We start from the raw sequence: 24,925 nt of genomic DNA on the forward strand, positions 1-24,925 counted from the left end.
GTATTTCTCGTAGTATAAAGTCTGATGGTGATGAATTTTGTTAGTTCTCATCTATCTGAAAATGTCTTTATTTTGCCTTTATTCTTGAAGAGTATTTTTGTTTACTAGAAAATTCTGGATTGGCAGCATTTCCACCCCCCACCCCGCAGCATTTTAAAGATGTTGCTCCATTCTCTTCTGGCCTCCATGTTCTCTGGTCAGAAATCAGTAATCATTTGAATTTTTGCTCCTCTATGATATGTAATGTGACATTTTTCTCTGGTTGCTTTCAATATTTTCTTTTTCTTTTTTTTTTTTTTTTTAAAGCTTGACTATTATGTGCCTGGGCACGTTCTTCTTTTTATTTATCTTGCTTGAGGTTTGCTGAGCTTCTTGAGTCTGTAAATGTATATCTTTCACCAAATTTGGGGAGATTTCCACCATTATTTCTCTAAATATTGCTTCTTCACCATTCTCTCTCTACTCTACTTTTGCGATTCCAGTTACATGTATGTAAGATTTTTTGATGCTGCCCCACAGCATCCTGAGATTCTGCTCATGTTTTCAATCATTTTACTATCTAGCCTTCTGATAGTATAATTTCTATTGATTTCTCTTCAAGTTCACCAGCCTCTGTCATCTTCATGTTATGATTGAACCTACTCAGTGCAAGTTTAAAATTTTAATATTGTATTTTCAGTTTTAGAAAGCCCATTTTGCTCTTTTCTTCTTCTGTTTCTCTGCTGTTACTTCCTCTTTTTGCATTAATTGCAAACATATTTCTTTTAAATACCCGAGCGCAGTTATACTAGCTACTTTAAAATCCTTGTCTGCTAACTAATATCTGGGTCATCTCAAGGTTGAGCTTCATTAATTGTCTTTTTCACTTGAAAATGGGTCCTATTCATTTTATCAACATATGGGATAATTTGGGATCCTGTCCTGGATTTTGTGAATGGTATATTGTGGAGACTCTGGATTCTACTATATTTCTCTGAAGATTATTGTTTTTGTTATACCAGACAATTAAGATTCCATCTCTTGGATGGCAGCTCAAATCTCAGTTAACTCCTTTATCCTTAGTTGGAGTCTGTCCTGTACATATGCGGTTCAGAGGTCAAGCAGAAATTATACTCAGGATTTTGGCTCCCCATCGCTAGCTCTTTCCTCTCAAAGATCTCCTCCTGAGCTTCCAGTAGCTGTGGTTACACTGACCTTTGTTTTCTGCTTCTTCATGCCACAAAGACTGCAGGTTTTCTATCAGAATTTTGAGTGTCCTTCACAGTGTTTGTTTCAGCTGCCGTCTGGCTAAAAGTTCTAAGAACAGGTAACTCACCTTGTGATGTCACCTTTTTCCAAGTGTCTACTCTTCTCCAGAATCTGCCTGCTTTTGTTCATTTTCCAGTGTCTTCAGGTCATTGCTATTTTGTGAAGTTGTTATATGCAGGAGGGTTGAGTCCATTAGGAGCTAGTCAGCTGTACTGGAAGCAAATGCTTTCTCACTGCATTTTGTTTATGTGTAGGTTTTTTTTTTTTTACAGTTAATCATTTTATTTATTTTTTCATATTCTTTTTCATTAAAGGTTATTACAAGATATTGAACATAGTTTCCCATATGTGTAGGGTTTTCTATTATAAATCTTGGTGGAGAAAAATAAGCCAACCAACCCCAATGACATTGTTGGTGCCAAAGTGCTCATATGTTGAAGCTAAATCATAACCCATGGCTTTGGGGCTCACAATTCATTTTTAGAAATATTACAAACTTTCATCTCCCCATGATATAACCAGCTAGATAATAGTCCCTTGAAAGGTAGCATGGATAATGGGGAAAATGTGGGTCCAAATCACATAAATCTTTGTTCAACTATATCTCAGCTGTGTGACCCTAGATAAGTCATTTAACCTTTCTGAGCTTTCATTTCCTGGTATGATACAACATTCTTTTCAGAGTTAATAGAGAGATTAAATGACAGAATGCATGTAAGGATGCTCATATACCCTGTTTTTCCTGGGATAGTCGAGGTTTATGACTGTGGTTCCACTGTAATTATTGGTAACGCCCTCTTCTTCTCTCAAAAATGTGCCAGTACTTATCAAATGCTATTACCAATCTAATCAGCAAGTTCTTCTGATACTGAGCCTCTAATTCCTAATGGGTAATGCCTCACTTCCCTGCCCCACTTTTTTTTTTAATTGAAGTATTGTTGATTTACAATGTTGTGTTAGTTTTTGGTGTACAGCTTAGTGATTCAGTTATACATATATTTATATGTATTCTTTCTCATTATAGGTTATTACAAGATAATGAATATAGTTCCCTGTGCCATACAATAGGACCTTGTTGTTTATCTATTTTATATGTAGTTGTTAGTATCTGCTAATCTCAAATTCTCCATTTATCCCTCCCACCCCTTTCCCCCTGGTAACCATAAGTTTGTTTTCTATGTCTGTGAGTCTGTTTCAGTTTTGTATATAGATTCATTTGTGTCATTTTTTAGATTCCACATATAAGTGATGTCATATAATATTTGTCCTTCCCTGCCTGACTTATGTCATTTAGTATGATTCTCTAGATCCATCCACATTGCTGCAAATGGCATTATTTTATTCTTTTTTATGGCTGAGTAGTATTCCATTGTCTAGATATACCACATCTTCTTTATCCAATCATCTGTTGATGAACTTTTAGGTTACTTCCATGTTTTGGCTATTGTAAATAGTGCTGCTATGAACATTGGGGTGCATGTATCTTTTTGAAGTAGAGTTTTCTCTGGATATAGGCCCAGGAGTGGGATTGCTGGATCATATGGTAACTCTATTTTCAGTTTTGTAAGGAAACTCTATACTGTTTTCCATAGTCCTGCCCTACTTTTTAACAAAAGCATTGTTCAATAAACTGTGAGACAAGTGCCTATTTACATTGTATTGGTTCCTTTCTGGTCCCCTCTGCCCCAGAACTATATGGGAGAAGGTGGCCTGCCTTTGAAGACTAGCCTTTATTTCTGAGAATCGTGGCAAATCACGTTATTTGTCAGTCTACTCTTTCTACCTCTATGAATACCCAGGTGGAAGCAGATTGAAGGGAGAGAAATTCAAGGATAGTATGAGAAAGGAAAAGGTGGTATGTGTGTGTGTCTTGGTCTGTGCCCCTGAGTCACATCTTGGCCTGTGATTTGAGTGCACATGGCGTGCATGTGTGCATGTAAAAGGTGTAGCATAGCTGGTGGAGCTAGTTCCCACCCTTCAGCCCCCCGTGTGGTGCTATGGGGCTGAGGCTGGGGGTAGAGTGGGAGGTGGGGAGGATTTTGAGTTGATGGGTGATGACTCCAGTTTTCATTTTCTGGCTTTTTCTTTTTTGGCAGATTTACCTAGGTGAGGTCCCTCTGGGGAGGGTTTTGGCCTCCATATATTTACCTAAATCACTGAGGGAGAGAATTCCTCTTAGCAACTTACATACCATCTTGTTTAATTTTTTTGGCCAAACTTCACTCTTTAAGGTAAGTTCTTGCCTCTGGTAACTGTCATGAAGTGACAAACGGTGACTCACTATAATTACGTACTCTTGCTATTTTCACAATGTTCTGTTTATTTTAGAATATGCTCTCTGATTTATTCCACAAGTCTCCCAGCACAACCCCTGGCCCTCAACATGAATCAACATCTGCTTTAATGATGTTCCACGATTTTTTTCATTTTCACAGCTTCTCAGCTTTAGAAGGGACCTTAAGGATTATCTGGTGACCAAACAGAGGCCTCAAGATTTTTCCAAACCAGAAAAGAACAGCGAGTCCTCCTGATGAAATGCCATTTCGGCTTGTCAGTTTTCCCCTCCCAAATCTTCCCTGGCTCCTCAAAGCCAATATGCCCATCTCTCAGGGCCAATTACTTGAAGCTGAGTGGTGTCCGGGAGGACACTTGCCTACAGATATTTTTGCTCCTTCCCACCACCTCCACAGAACCTTCTCTGAGGGCTCCTGTTGTCACCCATTATTAAAACAGAGAGGCAGTATGATGTGGTGGTTAACAGCATGGACTCGGGCCAGGTGCTGACTTCAATGCTGGCTATGCCATTGTCTACCTGTGTGAACTTGTGAGCAAGTTACTCAACCCCCATGTGCTTTAGTTTTCTTCTGTGTAAAACAGGAAACTGGTAGTACCTCACTGAGATGCTGAAGGATTAAAGGAGTTAATACATAATACTAATTAAAGTGCTTAGAATATTGCTTGGCACATAATAAGCCCCATATAAATGTTTGTACTGCTTTTATTATTTGCCTCTCTTGGGGCTCTGCCTAACCCAAAGCTCATTTTTTTTCAGCCTGCTCTGTCTCGTCTCACTGTCAGGAAGACAGCAGTCAGAGTTTTTGCATGACGTTGTTGATGATGATCCCTATTAATTGTTAGTATTTACACTTAATGTCTCACCTGCTTCTCACAAGAAACCAAGACAAAGAGTGCTGTGGTTTGAATGTTTGTGTCCACCCCAAATTCTTGTGTTGAAATCCCATCCTCCAACGTGGTGGTATGAGCAAGTGGGTCCTTCGGGAGGTGATTAGGTCATGAGGGTGGGGCCCTCATGAATGAGATTTAGTAACCTTATAAAAGAGGTCCTAGAGAGCTCCCTTACCCCTTCCACCATGTGAGGACATAGTAAGAACGTGACACCTATGAACCAGAGAGTAGGATTTCACTAGAACCCAACCATGTAGGCATGGTTGATCTTGGACTTCCAGCTTCCAGAACTGTGAGAAATAAATTTCTGTTGTTTATAAGCCACTTAATCTGGACTTTGTTATAGCAGCCCTAGCAGACTAAGGCAAAGAAGTTAAGTAATTTTGCCCAGAGTCACACAGCTAGGAAGTGACATAGCTAGGAATGAAACCCAGGGCATCTAACTCCAAAGTTCAAGTATTTTAAGTGGTCCATACATGAATGCCCTAGGGTGTTTGCATTTTCTAGAGAGGTTATCCAAATAAATGAATTTCTAATGGTTAAATGTTCACAGTTATTGGAGGTGGGGGGGCGGCTTGTACTGGACCAGCTTAAACATATCACATACTAACTCAAATACAACACATTATCTCCAGCTATATCTGTAGGGTGTTCCATTCTCCTGGAATTCCGTAGCAGCTCCCCTTTCTATCTCAATTATATTTGTTCCTGTGGGGTTAGCTCAAATCCCATCCAGGAAGTTTGCCTGGAGTTTGTGAGCCCCTGCTCTCCTCCTCACCCCTTGCTTGTATTCTTGTCTTACACCTCTGCCTCATTTCTAGGTTGATTTTCTCAAGGAGGTTGTGGGATGTCATGGCTCAGGCACGTTTTATTTTCATGGCAGCTAGCCCTGTGCTAACATGTTTTCAGTAGCTATATATTTATTAGACCTTTTTAATGGAAAAAATTAGGCTGGACCCAGGACAACCCAGTTAATGAATAAATATTTTAATCAAAATTAAGAATGTGGTTCATAGCACTCAGATCCTTTTGGTAAACTTATAATTTCTTTGTATCATCTCAGATGCCATTGTTTTGGTCTTAGTTTATCTCCTTTCTTCAGAGAGCTGTGCTTGTTGTGTAGAATAAAAGCTAAATTTGTTTTGCATAGATTTCACACCTAATAACTAATTTTTATTCACAATCACCTTCCACTGAAAGACATTAAAGATCTTTGCCAAAATTAGCCTTTAGACGTCATAGTGCCAGATGAAGAAAAATTGGAACTAGCCTACCTCAATTTCAGAAACGGAAGGGTCCCTATAGCTCATTGTGTCCCATCTCCTCATTTTACCAATGAAGATATTGAGACCCGGAGAGGGGACAGGACCTGCTGGAGGTGACACAGTTTATTCGTTTATTCACCCAGTTATTAATCAGTTAGCAAATATTTATTAAATTCTTGTCTTATGTGGTGCTGGATGGGGGGGTTCTCACATGGAAGGGGGTGACCCAAGGCTGGGACCTGGGTCACTGGTGGTTGGGGAGTGAGCACTTACAAGAGATGCCACCGTTTAACTACCTTTCCCCCTGAGTCTCACAGCCTTGCTTCCACACTGCTGCTTCTAACATCTTTTGATTCAAACCCTAACTGTCATTACAACATACTACCTTAAAATCATTGATAAGACACCACTCTTGGAAAACACATACCTCCTCCACCACTCCTCCACTAGCGGGCAGTTCTTGGGGAGAGGGACAAAGCACGAGGCAAGTATGTATGGCACAGGGGCTCTGGAAGCACAAGGGAGGGCACCTGCCCCCAACTGGGAAACTAGGAAAGGCCTACTGTAAGAGAGGCGTCAGCTGAGACCCAAGGTTGAATACCAGCTAGATGAAAAGGGGTGAGGAGAAGGAGGGAGGAGTGTTTCAGGCAGGGGGAACTGTTTCTGCAAAGGTTCAGAAGTGACATAGGTACAACATGAGCCTAGAGCCAGAGGGCGGAAGAGTGAGCAGTGGTTTAGTTCCTTTCCCTGCATGGCCGCCATTTTGCAAATCTGGAAACTAAAGCCAGAGAACAAGTTCATTCAGTCCTGGGTCACTGTGTGTGTGTGTCTCCTCCCTTGGCCTTTTCACTACAGACAACTGCATCTCTTAGACTGAGTTGGAAGGGTGGTTGGGTATCATCTGGTCCACCTTCCTTCATGTCATCAACATCCCAGAAAGGGGAAGGGACTTTCAAGCAACAAAAGGGCTTGGGCTAGGACGTGGACTAGGACTTGGGCTTTTGACTGTCAGGCGGGGCCCTTTCTACCGTATCTTGCTGCAGACCCTCCTCCCCTCAGACTGCCCCAGGGGAATCCCTCTGGGAAGGGAGCACTGCACCGTCAGGCTGGCTTTGGATGAACAGAGCTGGTCAGGGATAGGAAGTGGGTAGCTTCCTAGTGGAGCTCCAGGCTGTGGTCACAATCCCTCAGTTGTCAGCAGCTGCAGGGCTCAGAAGTACGAGAGCTTGGCACCTTCTAAAAGTGGCCCAGGGGGCTCCTCAAGGGACATCATCTGGGTTCACCTCCTCTGGGCATTCTCAGCAAGTCCTCAGAGGAGCTGCATCCTCTCCCTCCTGTCTTGCCCCTGCCCCACCTCTCGTCTCTTCGGGCGTGCCCTGGAAACGGCACTCTCCCAGCTGCCTCGCCTCCTCGAGCCTTGGCCCAGGCTGCTTTGGCCCTGTTAATTAGCAAGCTGCGCGCCTCGGTGGCTACATTCTAGTTCATTTCTGTTACACAATGTTTATTAAGGATCCCTGCCCTATCAGTCACTAGCTGTGCAACTTTGTGCAAGCTTTTGAGCCTCCCTGAGCCTCAGCTTATCTGAAAAAAAATGCCTATATTGTTTCAGTGAGGACTGAAGCTAGTTTGTGGGAAACACTTAAGAAAGTAACAGGCTTACTGTGGTTACAAGATAAGATACCTGCCGTGCGCTGAGCCATGTGGGGGACACCAAGACACACAGTGCCTGTGCTCTGGCCTCTGAGTTCATGGTGGCCTAGGGAGGAGACTTGTTCCAACCTGGATGTTAATCAGCCTGCTTCCATCTCCAGTGAGGATGGAACAGGAGGAGGCTTATAACTAATCCATGATGGGTTTATGTTCCTTATAAGGAGGGGCTCCCTAAAAGTTAGTGAGGATGGGTGAGGATTAGAACTGAGGTAAGCTGGGAGATGTCAGGGTCTGGAGAGTTATCAAAGTAGGCAATAGCTGCGCTGTGTTGCTAGGGCTGTACTTTGCTGTGGGTGAAAAACCAATGCTTGTTAGATAGATATGTGGATGTGTGGATGTATGGATATATGAAAGAACTGGTCTAGCTTGGTATGATTTAGACCTAATGTAAAGACAGTAGATGAGCTAAATTACCTCTAAAAATTCCTTCTTAGCTTGTGATTTTATTTTCCATATCTCTATCCCTTATGCTGTGTGGTACTTCAAAATTCTAGACTGATAATTAACATGCAAGAAATTAGAAATTTAGGACCTGAATGCCTCTTCCTTATATGTTTCATCTGCAGACCAAAAACGTTGCAAAAGCATTAACCACGTATGTTGTGAGTGCCAGCATTTCAGATACATCCATTCAGAACTTGGCAGACCCAGTGGTTATTACTCTGCAGCATATCGAAGGAAAACGGGTACCATTTCCATTTTTGTCTCAGAATGAAAAAGCCTCAGAACCGCTCCATGATTTTCCTGTTAAAAATAATTGGCTAGTTAACAGATGTGCTTCTAAGACTTAATGAAGATTGTCCCATTCCAGGTAGCAGAGGTGTATTGTAATTGGGGCCTTCTAGAAATAATGCCTTAGCCTAAAGGGCTAACAGTGGGTTTCCAGCATTGTAACAGATTGAAAGAGGAGTGGCTGCGGGGCAGGTGGATCTTTTGGTTGCCCCATCACTCTAAATGACATTTAATTCCGTTTATTTTTGAGTGATGCAAACAACTTCATTCAAAATAATTGAACATTTTTCTTTGAATTTCCATGAAATTCAAGCATTAAAATATGTATCAATTATCCAAAGGATTAAAACCATAGTCATATGGTATAACATAAGGTATATATTACTAAATGATCAAATTTAGCTGTGGTATAAGAATGAATTAACTATTCCACTCTTTGATGCTAATGTATGTCCAGTGTGAAGTCTTAATAGCTTCCTTCATTCCCAATCTAAAAGACCATATGTTACAGCATATTTTTCACAGGTCTTAATTCTAGAAGGGAAGAAGGAAGAGTGGGAGAGGGAGTTTAAAAAAAAATAGATACTAAATGAAACATGTTAAATGGGTAAGATCTCTTAATTCTGGCTGGGACCACAGCTCTCCAAGCATGCCCCATAACCAATTTCTCATTGCCCTCCAGTTCCTTGGAGCTTGAGAAGCTGGTGAGTCCTCAGCAATGCTCAGTAGGCCTAATGAGAAGGCAGGTCAACCTTGTACCCATAAAGCTTGATCTCAGCTGTGAGCCCCCAGTTCCAAAGTTCCACAAGAAATACCACCCAGCAGACCTGAACTGACCATCTGCAGCCTCCTCCTGGACTTTGCACCAGGAGAACATGGCAAATCCTTATGTCACCAAATATTTTTAAAGGACACGTACCAGATCACCACGCAGTAGTAACATGCTGTTTTCACCCTTGTGACCCCTAAGATACTTGAAGCTAGACTTAAAACCAGCTCACAAATGGTTGGTGTGTATGTGTGTCTACTGTTTGAAAAAAAAAACATTGAAAAGAAAACACTTGTGTGTGGCTGTCATTGTATGGTAACTATCACAAGGAAAGGTATTAACCTCTGAGTTTTTTTTTTTTTCCCTTAGAATTACGATCAAGTTCAGTGTGCCTTTTGGGACTTTGGGAACAACAGTACGTATTTTTCTTAGCAAGCTTTGTCTTTGGCTTTCAATGAGACTTTGCCCCTGACCATTTTCCTATTTGGCAGTTAGATGAGTCGTACTGAAGCTACTGTCTTATCAGACCTTACAGGGAACTCTGAATGACCAAGATACCAATACGAATTTCATATCTAATTAAGGCATGGGAGTGTTTTATTTTTTTTTTTAACTTTCTTTTTAAGAGGAGACTTATTTGGGAGATGAGAAAAATCACACATCAGCTAGCTGAAAGAAAGAAAATTGGAAGACCCAGTGGAGAGCAGCCTTGAGCTGTCTGAAGGAAGTTGAGGGATGAAGATCTGACTCTTTATCTGTGCTTACCCACGAGATGCGACATGGCTACTGTCTCCTTCCCTTTTTCTCTCTTGTCTTCTACACTGACCGTGTGACCTTGGGTAGTCCATTTATTCTCTAGGGGCCTTGGGGAGTCCATTTACTCTTTTTAATCTTTTCATTGAGGGGATAAGCCTTCCTGCTTGGTTAGGTATGTGTCTTTGGGGACAATAAGATTGCTGAATGGGTTCCTCTTAAAATGCCATCTCCATTGGTATCTTTGGGGATATAGGCACAGCTCAGAGAATTCCTGTGCAGAATCAACTGCCCCTGGAATGCCAGGAGTGGCTTTGTGACCAGTCCTTCCACCTGTGGAAGCTCTGCCTGGGATGGTTCCTTTTTCAGTATCTTTGAAATTCTGGGAGAAAAGGGAAATCCCTTTCCCATTCAACTCCCTGTAATGTGGGGATACTACTGCTTTCTTATAACAGAGCTAGCACTGTCCTTTTCTGGTCCCTTCCAAGTGGCCCAGGGTAAGATTCTCAGAAAATGATAAGCTTTGTCCCCCACAGCCTCAATAAGTTGATCTGCATGTTCATTAATGCCAGTTTCTGGGCTCCTCTCAGGTCTCCTTTTGCCCCCACCCCTCCATCCATAGATCCAGAACTTCTGGAATCTAAGGTGTTATCCCAGATGGACAAACTTTGACCACACTTAGCTGTCTGCTCTAGGATAAGCCCGCTGGCTAGTACTACCCTGGAAATTTTACTCTAAATCTGGTCTAGTACCCAAGATCGACAGGTTATGGAGGTACGCAGGTTGGTTCTAGAACCCTGAATATGAATATGCTCAGGAGTGAGAAACTAGGCAGGTGGCAAGTAGCTCAGAGGCTTTAACTGGCCCTAAGGAGCACCAGACCATGATCTGGCTCAAGTGCAAAGACCATTTGAATTCTGGGTTGAGCTGATTGTTTCAGATGTTTATTCCAGTCCCACCGAGGAGGCTCACGTGTCAGCCTATTTTCAATAGGTCATGTCCTTCAAAAAGTTCTAGATTTACCTGTTTACTCTTCATGCTACTTGAAAAAACAGTCCTTACTTTGACATTCAATCATGATAGCAGGATTGTCGTTCATCATTCGAGTCTGTCCTAATCTGTAGGAATATGGTACAATAACAGGAAAAGTGAGAACAGAAGTTATGCCATTCATGATGTCCCCAAGAAGTCAATTTAGCCTATTAGACTTAACTTGATTTCAATATTCAATTATACCTCTATCTTGCTGTCTTAACAAACAGTACTAATTATAGCACACGTTAAGCATTTCTTAGAAAAGCATAATTGCTTTGAAATTCCTTTCTCTCTCTTGCAGATGGGCAAGGTGGATGGAATTCGTCAGGCTGTAAAGTAAAGGAAACAAACGCAAACTACACGATCTGTCAGTGTGACCACCTCACCCATTTCGGAGTCTTAATGGTGCATTTTCTCTTAATCAGTTCTTGATAGAATTTTGGCAACTTTTTATTAGATTACAGACCAGGAATATATGTATGAACTAAGTTATGGAAAAGTGGCATGCAAGTGGAAAAGAGCCTCCCACCTCGTTCATCCAAAGTAGAGCAGATTGAAACAAGTATTTATTTTTTCTCCTTATAAAATTAATGCCTGCTTCTCAAAATTCAACCATTACAGAAAAGGTCCCTATAATCCTCCTCCCAAGAGATCACCACCTATAACATCCTTCTGTATATTCTTTCAGATTCCTTTCCTATGTGTATATTAATATATGTTTTTGTTTTATAAAAATGGGATCAAATTACTCATGCTGTTTTTACCCCTTGCTTTTCACCTAACAATATATATCGGACACCTTTCAGGTAAACACACATCCATCCACTAAAAATTTTTGAAATATTTTAATAGTATTCCATTGTGTGGATTTAATACAATGAATTTAACCAATCCCCTATTGGTAGGCATTGTAGTTGTTACTATTTTTCTCCATTATGAACAATGTGTAATACATATTTTTATCCATTTATCTTTTAACATTGATGAAAGTATTTCTGTAGGATAAATTGATGAAAGTAGAATTGCTGGGTTAAAGGTCATTAAGATATTTAATTTTAATAGTTACTGTCAAATTGCAGTGTAGGAAAGATGTACTTTTTTAATACTTGCTATACTTAGCCAAATAAGAGTTCTCTGATTGATTTTCATATCCAGGCTTAGAGCCTCAGAGTCATTGTTAACCCTTCCATCTCCTTCATTTCCTATGGTCCCCCATAATATTGGGACTTGATGAGTTTTCCTTCAAAACGGATCTCAAATGTGTTTCCTTCTCTACATGCCCCAAGTACTTTCTTAGTTCTCTTAAATTACTTTATCTTATATATTATATACCAGTATTTGAATGTGTTGTGTATGAATTATTTCTCCTCCTAATGGTGAGAGAATTATTTCACCTCCTTGAGGGGTGAGAGTCTGTTTTATATTTCTTTTCTTTTTTTTTTTTACCATATCTGTTCAACAAATAAGAGGTGCTCCATTGATACTTATTGAATTGTAAGAATTTTGTTTACCACCCTCCAAACTGGTTAGAACATTACAGCAGGAGCCAAAAGACCAGGGCTCACAGTCCAGCTCTGTCACTAACTGGCTATGTGATCTTGGTCAGGTTGTTTCACTTGCTTGGACCTTAGATTTGTCTTCTGAAATGTGGAAGATTGGAGTGGACCAGGGTTTCTTAACCTTGGCACTATTGTTATTCTGGGCCAAATTATTCTTTGTTGTGCAGGGCTGTACTGTGTGTTGTAGGATGTTTAGCAGCATCCTTGGCCTCTACCCACTAGATGCCAGTAGCACTCTCCCTAATTGTGACAACCAAACATGTCTCCAGACATTGCCAAACGTCCCTGGAGGAGGGGCAAAATTGTGCCCAGGTGAGAACTACCAGAGTGGACCAGTGCTTCTTAACCTTTTATGGGTCATGAATCGCTACCATTATCTGATGAAAGCTATGAACCTTCTTCCAAGAACAATGCACACATATATTCAAATAATTTTGCATACAATTTCAGGTCTTTTATGGTCCTCAAGTTAAGAAATTACTGGCTTATGTCATCTCTAAGGTCCATTTTGTCTCTTAGTTTTATGAAAATTATTTAAGGTCTAAGGAAAAGGAACATTTTTTTTTAATGTTCTGTGCAGTGTTTTGGGACGCTCAGTTCAGATAATGATTCAGTTTGCATCCCAAATTCACATCTATTAGTTTGGTTATATTTTAAGTGTGGAACATGTTAATGACAATAAAACCAAGGACTAAATGTTCTTCCAGTGCTGTTGACGGCTCTCCACGCCCTGTACACAGTAAATTACACAAGGCATGCTCAACAAAACTTATACAGTCTTATCATATATCCATCCACATACTCTGGTTTTATGAGAGCTATAACAGAGGTGCTATACATCCTGGGAACCTCCTGTTTGTGAGCACTGAAGGGTTTTACCACAAACTTGCCCTGGCGAATGTATAAAATACAACACATTACATTCCCTAGGATTTATCCAGGTCTGCAGTGGATGCAGTGAATGAACGGATATTAGTGCTTATAACATACACTGGATGTGGAATCTCCTCCATCTTCCTGGGAGTTGCAATGGTGACATACATAGCTTTTCAGTAAGTTCATAGACTCTTGCTCTAAGTTTATTTAATTTGATGGATGCTATTATCATTGTAAACTTGTTAATTTCACAAAAAGTTCGTATTCATCACAGTAAGAAGAGGTCAGATTCATTAGATTATGAAGTGGGCAGGTTAAAAAAAACAACAATCAAGGCTCCTCTGGAAAAAATATTGTAACTGGATTTTTAAAAAATCAAGAGGTTGGGGGAGGAAAAGATTTCTCTAACAGGATACAAAACACTAACCATAGAGGAAACAGTTGATAAATTAGACTTCATTAAAATTAAGAATTTTTTTCATCAAAAGATATCATGAAGATAGTGAAAAATCAAACCACAGATTGGGAGAACGTATTCATGAGGCATATATCTGACAAAAGACTTGAATGTAGAATATAAAAAAAAAAAAAAAACTCCTACAAAGCAAAAAAGCAAAAACAGACAATACAACTAAAAATGGGCAGAAAACTTGAACAAGCGCCTCACAAAAGATGTCAATGCCTAGTCCTAACCCCTGCCTAAATGGCTCAAAACCATAATTATACTTCCGTGCATCCACCAGAATGGCTAAAATAAAAATACTGACAATAGCAAGGTTCAACAAAGATGTGGAACAACAAGTGGCACAGACGCTTTGGAAAATTCTTTGGCGATACTTACTAAAGATAAATATCCATCTAGGTGCTGACCCAGAAATTTCACTCTTAGAGAAAACTAAGTGCTTATGTCCACCAAAAGATATATACAAGAATATTCACAGCAGCTTCATTCATGGTGGCCCCAAATCAGAAACAATCCCAATGTACATTAACAGTTAACTGGTTGAATGGCTTGTGGTATATTCGTAAAATGGAACGCATCAGAACAGTAAAAATGAATGAACTACAGTCGACCCTTGAACAGCATGAGCTTGAACTGTGCGGGTCCACTTATATGCAGATCGTTTTCAATAGTAAATACTGTGGGACTACATGATGTGGGGCTGGTTGAATCCGAGGGTGCAGAACCTCAAATAAGGAGGAAGGACGACTATAAGTTAGATGTGGATTTTCAACTGCTCAGAGGGTCAGTGCCTCTAATTCCCACATTGTTCAAGGCTCAACCATACTTCTGTACAATATAGCATAACATCTAAATCTCATAGAGAGTTGAGCAAAGTATGTGAGAAAAAGAAAAGAATTTGCTGTGTGGTTCTTTTTATATGAAGTTCCAAGTACAGGCAAAACTAAATCTAAGGGGATAGAAATTGGAATATTGGTTACCTCTAGTCGGGGTGGGACATGAGTGGGAGAAGGAATGAAGGAGTCTTCTTTTTTTCTTTTTGAAGGAGCCTTCTGAGATGTTGAAAATATTCTACCTCTTGATCTGGGTGGAGGTTCCTCAGGTGTACTCATTTGTAAAGATTCATTGAGTTGTACTCTTAAGATTTGTGTACTTTAATATCTACCTCCATTAAAAATATCTACTCCACATATCCAAAAAATGAAAACTGTAAACTTTAAATCAATAAACATTTCATAAAAATGAAAAAAATAAAAGGGAAAAAATATATTTTTTTCACTTAGAAAATACTGGGTCCATTTCCACAAAGTATAATTGTGATCACTTAATGAAACTTAAGGTCTTATTTCCAAGATGCTAAATGTCTGGATCTTTGGAAATACCCAAGTAACTACCTGAAATGGTTTCCATGGTCATCCTGCTATTTGGCCATATGTAGATCCAGCCTTGAGTCTGCTGAAGGAGTGATAATAGAATTGTATCCAGAAAACTCCTTCCTTCCTTCTCTCCAAAAGAGAAAAACAAAACAAAACAAGACAGAAAAAAAGAGGCTGCTTAGCTGAGAGATGCTATTACTCTTCGTGTTAGTGAAGGTCACCATATTTAGGATACTTCAGCTCTACCTGGAAATAGGGTGGGGGACTTGGAAATTCAGTGCATATACAGTAATATGAGTAACTTAATTTTAACAGGCAGTTCTTTTATTCTTTGACGTATTATGCAGCTAAAACATGGCAATGCTTGATCAAAAACAGAGACCCTACCTAACCTGACTAAACATTGTGCCTTTTCCTTTAGCAAACTGCGAAAAGATCATCCTTCCAAAATCCTGATCAACCTGTGCACAGCACTACTGATGCTAAACCTGGTGTTTCTGCTCAATTCCTGGTCATCGTCATTTCCACAAGCAGGACTTTGTATCACAGCAGCTGTGGCTCTTCACTACTTCCTGCTTGTTTCTTTGACTTGGATGGGCCTGGAGGCGGTGCACATGTATTTAGCTCTAGTCAAAGTCTTCAACATATACTTTCCCAATTACATCCTTAAACTTTGTCTGGCGGGTTGGGGTAAGTATCTCTGCCATCATCCTTGATATCTCTGTTCCCTGCCTCCTGTGTCTGTCTAATCCCAGCTCCATTAGACAAAGTATTCGGGATCAAATTCTGCTATTATCATAGGTAAGGAATTAAGGATTGCCTGACTGGTGTTTGGGTGGGCATTTCTTGTTCTGCCTGTATTGTGCTATAAATTCAACTTTTAACCTCTGTTATGAGGAATTGGTCCACAAATATTTACTGAGCCCCTGCTTGTGTGCTGTGCTACAGTCTGGATCTACAGTAGTCAACCTGTCAGATTTTATGCTTCCCTTTACTGAAGTTACAATCCTAACAAATACTCATGGATATAACAGCCGACACTGAGGTAGCACTTCCATGTGCCCAACACTGTTCTAAGGGTCTCATTTAATCTAAGTGTCTCATATTCATATATTCTTTACAATATCTCGATGGGAAAAGTTGCATCATTATTCCCATTCAAGAGATGACGACACTGAGGCACAGGGAGATGAGGTAATTTGCCAGAATTTACATAGCTGGTAAGTAGCAGAACTAGGCTTTGAACCAGGGAGTCTATCTCCATAGTGTGGACTTTGACCTCTATGATCTAGTTACGTTGTTTAAGGGCCAGGGAAAGGACTTGCAAGGTACGAGAGGATGCTGTCTCCAACACATCCTGATTCGCATCATGCCACATGACTGTCACCATCACTATGGCCCTTATAGAAGCCAGAAAGGAACTCAGCATGAATAGTTCCTAATTTAAATGTCATTTCATTGGCTTGCTTTCCTGTATTTCTAACTGACGTGGTCGACTCAGCTCCTCCCTTGCCTTGCCTGTTTGAAACAGATTTGGGGTTCAGAAAATGTGTTGGATCCACAGGAGATGTGTATTAAGTGGGATGGACAGAATATCCAGGCAGGGAGACTTTATCTTCCACTGCCTTTGTGAAGACAATAGCTTCCCAATTAGCTACTCATCCTTTTAATGAGTTCATTAACAGAGTACGTGCTTTCTTTGGATACACAGTGCTATTATCCATATTAGTGTGGGGAGCAGAGACAGACAAATACTAAACAAAGCGTGATCTGAAAAACTGGTTGTAGTATTCTTGGAAATCCATCAGAAACACAAAGCCAAAAGCCGTCAGTACACTTCCCTCTATGCCCGGTGACCCTAGCCTCGATTCAGCTGGAAGACTGAAAAATGTCATGGAAGACGCTTCATGAATAATCCAAAAAGCAGCTAACCCACATCTGGCTAACGGCGAAGGGGCTGGAAGTAGCACTCACTCTCCGTCATCATTCATTCTCAGCTTCCTCCTCCGAGCCTTCCTCCTGCACTGGCTCCTTCCATGTTGGTATTCCAACATCCCCAAGGCTGCCTTCTGATCTCTTTGATCTTCGATTCCACACACTTGCTGGGGTGCAGGGAGAGGCGGGCAAGGCTAAGGCTTGGTACTTGGAGGCGGAAAAACACTTGGAAAGTGTCAAATACACACCCAAGCCGAAGCCAAAGCCTGACCAGCACAGCCAGTAAAGATGCAACAAGCCTCTTTCTGATTCAGTTGCTTACATATATAGACGGTGAAAAGAAGAGTAGCTAAAGGTGCCAGCTCCCGAGTCCTTGTCCCACACACTCTAAAGAATGACACCAAAACCAAAGGGAACAGATGGCTGCCTCACGATTGTGGGATTCCCTGCTATGCGGTTTTATATTGGGCAGCTCTGTTCCGAGGGGGCTGGGTGCCAAACTCCACACAGCCTCAGAACCTAGCAGGGGGTGGGAAAGTGTCTCATCCCAGCCACCCAGAGGACAGGGAGATGCGTAGGAGAGGACCTCGGAGCACCTCCTCGCAGGCCTGTAGGTACCTGCAGGGAGGACCAGGGAGCCACTGCGGAGCCAGCCTGTGACAGGGAGTTTTGGAGCCTTTCAGTATTAGACAAATCCAATCAAATGTAAGGAAAATAAATATTAGCCTCTGTTTACGTTTGAAGTTCTGTCTCCCTAGTGCCAAAGCACCCTATTGAAAAGGTTTTATTCTTTTATTGAAATCCCTGTCCAAGGGGGTAGATATATTTGCCCACATTTTTTAGCAACCAGTAGGGATCTTTTCTGTTTTAGTTAGCAAAGTGTAAACATAGTTTGGGGACTGTCTCACAACTCTCTTTCTAAATGAGCAGACTTCATTCCTCCCTGCTGGCCTCCAACAGGTGTTTTTTTCCCACATCAACATAGCGCTGGGCACTGTGTTAGGTGTGTCGTGTGTCGATCCGAGGGGATCGTCCTGTTAATCGCAGAATAGGACAGTGGAGGATTTTTTCAGATTTGGCACTCTGCGGTTTGAAACTGCTTTGGAAAGTATTTTACAAAGCCCCTAAAATACGTGCGGGTGTAATACTCCTCGTTTAGGAGAAATACATTGCTAGGCGTAAAGAAATCATGTAAGTTTTGCAAATGTCCATGTAATTGGATTTTGAAACCCTGTGTCTATACTCACGTCACGTTTGACCACTTTGACTGAACTGATTGCTTTATTATACTCTGGCTGAATGGACTGGTCGTTAAGCGGTCGATCTAGTCAAAATGTCAAACTAGTAACGAGTGTGGCAACAGCTCCCCTGTCAGAAAAGCACTGAAGGCTGCAGCTGATTGCCTGTGCCCTTCCTCCAAGGTGACCTAGACAAAAAGATACCGGGAACTAATGGGCAGTATTGAAAGGGAGACAAATTGGCAGCCCATCATCTGAGAAGAAATGCTTTATGTGAACTTGCATTCCCACGTACTAGATACTTCTCTTGCCAAGTTGATTTCTTTTGGCACTTGTGCTATTTTTAATAACCAGTGGGTGTTGTATTGGAGCCATTGGCATGCTGTTTAGTTTAGCAGATTGGAGAACTCCTAGAAATGTTTAACTTGAAAGAATTCATAAACATTTTGCAAACAATGGTATTTTGATGCCGCACATCTGTGGCTCATTTAAACAGTGTCTTAATGTATCAGCGCCCACAGTCATCGATCAGGATCTCTCCCTGCTTCCTAATGGGATGCCTTTGGCTTGCTTCCTGACTCTAGGAATCCCAGCGATCGTGGTGGCGATCATACTCAGTGTGAAAAAAGATCTGTATGGGACTCTGAGCTCAACGACTCCATTGTAAGTACCAGCATCTCTGCTTCTCAGATGGTGATGCTCCTGACCACCAGGGTCTGGGGCTTGGTCTTGACCCTGACTTCAGGGAGGAAATCGTCCTCAGCCTTTTTACCCTAACACACTCATGGGCACACTGATATAATGGTTAGGTGTCTGGGCTCTGCATGACCTTGGGCAACTTTACCTCTTCCTTCCATTTCCTCCTCTGGAAAATGGGGATAATAATATTTTCTCTCAGTATTGGGTGCAAATCAAAGTGACATCATGTGTATCAAGTGCTCAGCATGTGGCCTGTTCCATGGTAAGTGCTACATAATTATCAACTTTTACTCATTTGTTTGTTTATTTATTTATTACTATTTCTTGGCTGCTAAAGAGCTCTCAGATTTATTAAATGGGACTATAATAATGATGTCAATATAATGCAAGTAAACATGATAAAGGACATCTACGTTATAGACATCTTGGCAGCTATTATGATTAGAAAGCTAATAGAACGTAGGAGGGGTGGCCACTATAAAGAAATACTGAAACAGGTGGGAAAACACTTCCTGTGTTTCAACAAGGGTCTCCCCTGAAGAAAACTCCACCACGTTCCTTTGTAAATTGGTTCAGCTTTGTTGTCCTGTTGTTGCTTTCTTTCCTTCTTTTTCTTTTTTCTTTTTGATGTATAAGTCCATCTCTTTGGCTCTCTCACCGACAGGCATCAGAGAGTAGTAAGCCATTTACTTCACTCCACCTCTCCAGAACCTTCTTTTACAGGCCCGTAGATAGCACGTAGTCCCTCAGACTTTACAACCTCATTTCACCCTTGGGATCGTGTTTTTACTTACTCGTATCCATTCTCTGTATCGTAGCCTCTCAAGCTCTTTTCCGCTGTAGATTTCCTCTCCCACTGGACTGGAATGCAGGGGTCTTGCCCCCCGGGCTCCTCCGTCTTTCATACTGAGATGACAGTTTCCAGAGGGTCAAAATTATATTGCCCTTGCCAGCATACGCTTTCTAATTACAATTTGTTATGCTTTCTTTCTCTCCCTCTTCTCTTCCTCTCCTTCTCATCTCCTCCTCAATCCTGCCTCCTTGCATGTTTAATGACTTAAAGTATCCCCAATGTCTATCTAATGGCGAGTCTTCTTCAAAGATCAAAATCAAAGCAAAATCAGAACCAAATCAACTCTACTCCTCCTGAAAAGAGCCCTTTCATATGGGAATTGGTTGGTAAGAGGCAGACTGCTCTAAGAGATTTTAAAAAAATAGTTCTATTTTGAAGAAGTAATACATGCACATGGTATAAAATCCAAAGGTACGAAAGTGTAGAGGATGAAAAGTAAGGCCCACTCCCAACGCCCAGCTCCCCAGTTTCTGCTCCTTGATGCAACTCTTTTTTTTTTTTTACCAACTATTGAATTGGTGTAGATAGTCTCTTGCACACTTTGTTATCCAAATGGTAGATGTACACTGTTTTATACTTAATATGTCCTGGAGGTGATTCTCTATCCAAACATATAGCGCTGCCTCTTTTTAAGAGTTTTCTGTAGCCCTTCCTAAGGCTGAAAATGATACTCAGGGAACCTTAAGTATTAGGCTCTATTAGGGAAACTGAATGCTTCCCCACCGCCCCCTCCTGACACACACAAACTCCCATCTATGAAAATATCCACACCAACGTGAACAATATGACCGCAGGGATTTTCCTGGTTCTAGAAAAGAAGTCTCAGCTAAGTTGACACATGGTTAAATTAGTGAAAGCTTGTCTGTGTTCAAAAATCAGCAGTAATAACTGCAGTAATTGGAGATATTATTAGATGAATTATCTGTTCATATGAATCATTGCATATTTCTTCTTTAATAGAAATTGTAGAGCCATTATTCAGTCCAGTGGCCAGTGTTGCCTTTTGTAGTTCAAGCCTGTAGCTGTGGTGGGAGGTTGAAAATAAACATCATATTTTAAAGCAATACAGCTGGAGCTGCCCTCTTTTTGTTGCAATTTCATTAACTCTGATGAGCTAATCCTTGTTTAATATAGCATTCAGAAAAGCCAGTCGTTGTCCCTGTCCTTTGACTGTGATATTTATCATGCAAAGCAGAATTTAGTCTGCAAATAAAAGCCACTTTGGGGGGAAATACATAATTTGTTTTTCTGCCATTGAGGAAGAAAATAGCTTCCCAGGAAGTTGGACTGAAAGGTTTCTGCACATGTAGGGCAGAAATATCCTCTAGGATTTCCAGCTTGATGCTGGGAAGAACCCTGGACTGGGGCTTAGGAGATTGGGGTTCTGGTCCCACCTCTGCCCCCAGTGAGCAAGAGTGAATTCTGTCAAGTTGGTTTACACTCTAGGCTTAGATGTTCTTATGTGAAATGAAACTGACTCAGTGATTTTCTGAGTCTCATTAAAAATATGAGTTCAGGCAGGTGGGTATAGCTTAGTGACAGAGTGCATGCTTAGCATGCACAAAGTCCTGGGTTCAATCCCCGGTACCTCCATTAAAAGAAAAAAATATATATATATAGAGGGACTGGATAAAGAAGTTGTGGTATATTTATACAATGGAATACTACTCAGCAGTAAGAAATAATAAAATAATGTCATTTGCAGCAACATGGATGGACCTGGAGATTGTCATTCTAAGTGAAGTAAACCAGAAAGAGAAAAAAAAATACCATTTGATATCATTCATATGTAGAATCTAAAAAGAAATGATACAAATGAACTTATTTACAAAACAGAAACAGACTCTCAGACATAGAAAAGAAACTTATGGTTACAGAAGAGGAAAAGGGTGGCAGAGAGATAAATTAGGAGTTTGGAATTAGCAGATGCACACTACTACACATAAAATAGATGAACAACAAAGACCTACTGTGTAGCACAGGGAACTATATTCAATATCTTGTGATAACCTATAATGAAAAAGAATATGAAAAGGAATATATGTATGTATATGTATGACTGAACTATTATGCTGTACACCAGAAATTGATGCAACATTGTAAACTGATTAGACTTCAATTTAAAAGTGAAAATGCAAATATATACATATATATATATATAAGTTTATGTTTCTCTACCTCACAACTGCCTTCTCTCCTTGGTCTCTTACAGTTGTTGGATTAAAGATGATCCTATGTTTTACATCTCAGTGGCAGCTTATTTTTGCCTCATATTTCTCATGAATCTCTCCATGTTCTGCACTGTTCTTGTCCAACTGAATTCCATGAAAACCCAAGGCCAAAAGACTCGCCGGAGGATGATCCTGCAAGACCTCAAAGGCACAACCAGCCTGACGTTCTTGCTTGGCCTCACCTGGGGCTTTGCCTTTTTTGCCTGGGGACCTGTGAGGATCCTTTTCTTGTATCTTTTCGCCATTTTGAATACTTTGCAAGGTAACCATTGCTTCTCTGTACTTTCTGTGGCTAGCTAGACCGCCACCAAAATTTTTGCTGCTTTGGGAAAATCTCCCCTTTTGGGAACTCAGAGGAGGAAAAGATACTCCACGAGGCCTCTCCTGTCAATGACTGACCGGCAGCCATTAGAAACACTGGCCAGGTGTTGGGGCTTCATTAAATGAGCCCACATGGAAGGAGAGAGTGCTATCTAAGCAGGAAGCCTGCATGGGTGGATGCAGAGTCCAATGGGAGATCTCCTGAGAACTAAAACCAAAGCCCCATAGATTCAGCATCAACAGAGCCAAGCTGTCTCTGTCAGACATGCTTTATGTCAGTCAAGCACCAAGCATTCTTAGTTCCTAGTCCTGCCTACAAGGTAGGATGTACCATCTCACAGAGAGGGTGTTTTTGGAGCTCTGAGTCTCAGACTCAAGTTACATAGACACACACACACACACACACACACACACACACGACCCAAATATTCAAAAGAAGAATGCAATGAAACAAGTGAACAGATTAGCCATTAAAAAGATAGTTGGCAAGTTTGCAGTTCTGGCTCAAGGGGGTTGCCCTGTGGTCAGGCGTGAGAGAATGATGCCCTTGATGAGGCATTTCTGAAGGAGGGATGCACACATAAAAATACAGGTGACAAAAACCTGACCTCTTCCTTCATGCCTGTGTTCTAGTGAGTAAGCAGATCAATCTGTTATTGGAAAGAAAAAAGGAAGGCTGGCAGGCAGAGAGGGAGAGCTGGCAGGCAGCTCATTGGAATTCACAGAATAACCTTTAAGTCTGAGAACTAGCTAAACTCCACGCGGGAAATCAGAGCAGTCATAGGTGCTGCTTGTCACTGTTGCCCCTTGTTCATGCTGCAGCTGGAGGAGTTTCGCCTGCTCAGAGGCTGGGGTTTGCTCTCATCAGGCTGCTGCACCCCCTTCCAGGTGGCCGCTGCTCAGAAAAAGAGTGAACGCTGTTGGCTTCATCAACATACTTGTTCAGTTACAAATGGAGATAGAGCCCTCTGGAGAGGTGATGAGACATGTCTTCCTGTTTAGCCTCTAGATCACTGCCTCTACTCTGGAATCAGAGAGTCTCAGGACCGGGGCCAGAGAACTCAGATCTTCCTAATCCAACCTCCCATCGAGTGACAGGAAGTCACATGACTTCACCCAAAACTTCCCAGAGACAGAGAGCTCCCCATTCCATAAAGCAGAGCATTTAATGCTTCTTTTTCTTCTTTCTTTTTTTTAAATTGAAGTATAGTTGATGTACAATATTATATAAGTTACAGGTGTAAGATATAGTGATTCACAATTTTTAAAGGTTATACTCCATTTATAGTTGTTATAAAATATTGGCTATATTCCCTGTGCTGAATAATATATCCTTGTAGCTTTTTTGTTTTATACATAGTAGTTTGTACCTCTTAACCCACTATGCCTATCTTGCCCCTCCCCCTTTCCTCTCCCCACTGGTTACTACTAGTTTTAACATCTCTTTTTTTAAAAATTGAAAGATATTTGACATTGTGTAAATTTAAGGTGTACAACATGCTGATCTGACCCATTAAATAGTATAATATGATCACCATTGTAGCTTCTAAACAGCTCTAAATCTTATCTGGGTCATCCTTTCCTGACGGGAGGGAAGAGAGAGACCACAATGTCTTTTATTACCTAATCTTGGAAGTGACATGCCATCACTTCTGCTATAGCATCACTTCTGCCATATCCTATTGGTAGAACGTGAGAGGAGACTATATAGTATGTCAATGCCAGGACGTGCAGATCATTGAGAGCCATCTCAGTGGCTGGTGCCCAATGCAGACCTGATGTCTCAAACTCTAGGATGGACAGCAGTCCAGGAGGAAAACTGTGGTTGACATGAAATCTTGATACAGACCTTCTTATCATCACTTCCATTGGGAAGGAGGCCAGAAAGGTGACCTCAGAAAACCAGTAATGGCCTTGGGGTTCCTTAGAAGGAGTATAGATGGTGACAGGAGTACACTTGAGTCTAGGCATTGGCAACAGTGCATGAAAGAAGCTGAAAAATACTGCCCTTCTTCTCTCGGTTTAGGATTCCTCATTTTTGTGTTCCACTGCGTGATGAAGGAGCGTGTCCGCGAGCAGTGGCAACTGCATTTTTGTTGCGGGTGGTTGCGGCTGGATAACTCTTCTGGTAAGATGCTAGTTTGGATAAGGTTTTAAATTTTGCAGATTTTACAAAACTGATCAGATTAACTTGTCTCCTGACTGGAGTTCATACTGCATCAGTGTCAAATGGAGGCTGTTTCCATGTCAGGAAAATGCTTTGTACTTTTGTATAGAGATGAATGAAGTCAGGTGAAGGATGTGACTTGGGCCATATTTTAACTCAGTGAAGCTTCTCTTCTGGCCCAGATTCCTTGGACTGCTTGTCCTTGCTGTCACCTGAGTCTCAAGTCAGTTAAAAGAACACTGAGTGCCTACTGTGTTCTAGGCACTGGGTCACAGGGGCTTTCTGTCCTGTAGCCAACAGTGGGTTGAGTGAAGTGATGGTGGAGGTGGAGAGAACTTCTCAGTATCCCTAAGATGCCCAGCTGGTGGACTGCCCAGATGGACCGATGGCCCTTCCTGCACAGTGAGAGATGTAGTGGACTCTGGTGTTGCCTCTGAGAATATCTCAAGTCCAGGCAAACTTATTTTCTATGCATCAAAAGGCTCTTCCATCCAATTCAGGTAGCTTTG

General features: G+C 41.2%; 1 protein-coding gene across 1 annotated transcript in view; it reads left to right on the forward strand.

Annotated features, from left to right (window-relative positions):
• ADGRG4 (adhesion G protein-coupled receptor G4) overlaps window positions 1–24,925 on the forward strand; it is an 82,745-nt gene that overhangs the window by 54,984 nt on the left and 2,836 nt on the right. The window contains 9 exon segments of the mRNA XM_006195387.2: window positions 3,345–3,479; window positions 7,976–8,095; window positions 9,280–9,325; window positions 11,000–11,103; window positions 13,188–13,309; window positions 15,394–15,662; window positions 18,730–18,808; window positions 21,910–22,190; window positions 24,276–24,377. Coding sequence (XP_006195449.2) covers window positions 3,345–3,479; window positions 7,976–8,095; window positions 9,280–9,325; window positions 11,000–11,103; window positions 13,188–13,309; window positions 15,394–15,662; window positions 18,730–18,808; window positions 21,910–22,190; window positions 24,276–24,377 — 1,258 coding nt within the window.

The sequence above is a fragment of the Camelus ferus genome, chromosome X (assembly GCF_009834535.1).
Source record: "Camelus ferus isolate YT-003-E chromosome X, BCGSAC_Cfer_1.0, whole genome shotgun sequence".
Taxonomy (NCBI): domain Eukaryota; kingdom Metazoa; phylum Chordata; class Mammalia; order Artiodactyla; family Camelidae; genus Camelus; species Camelus ferus.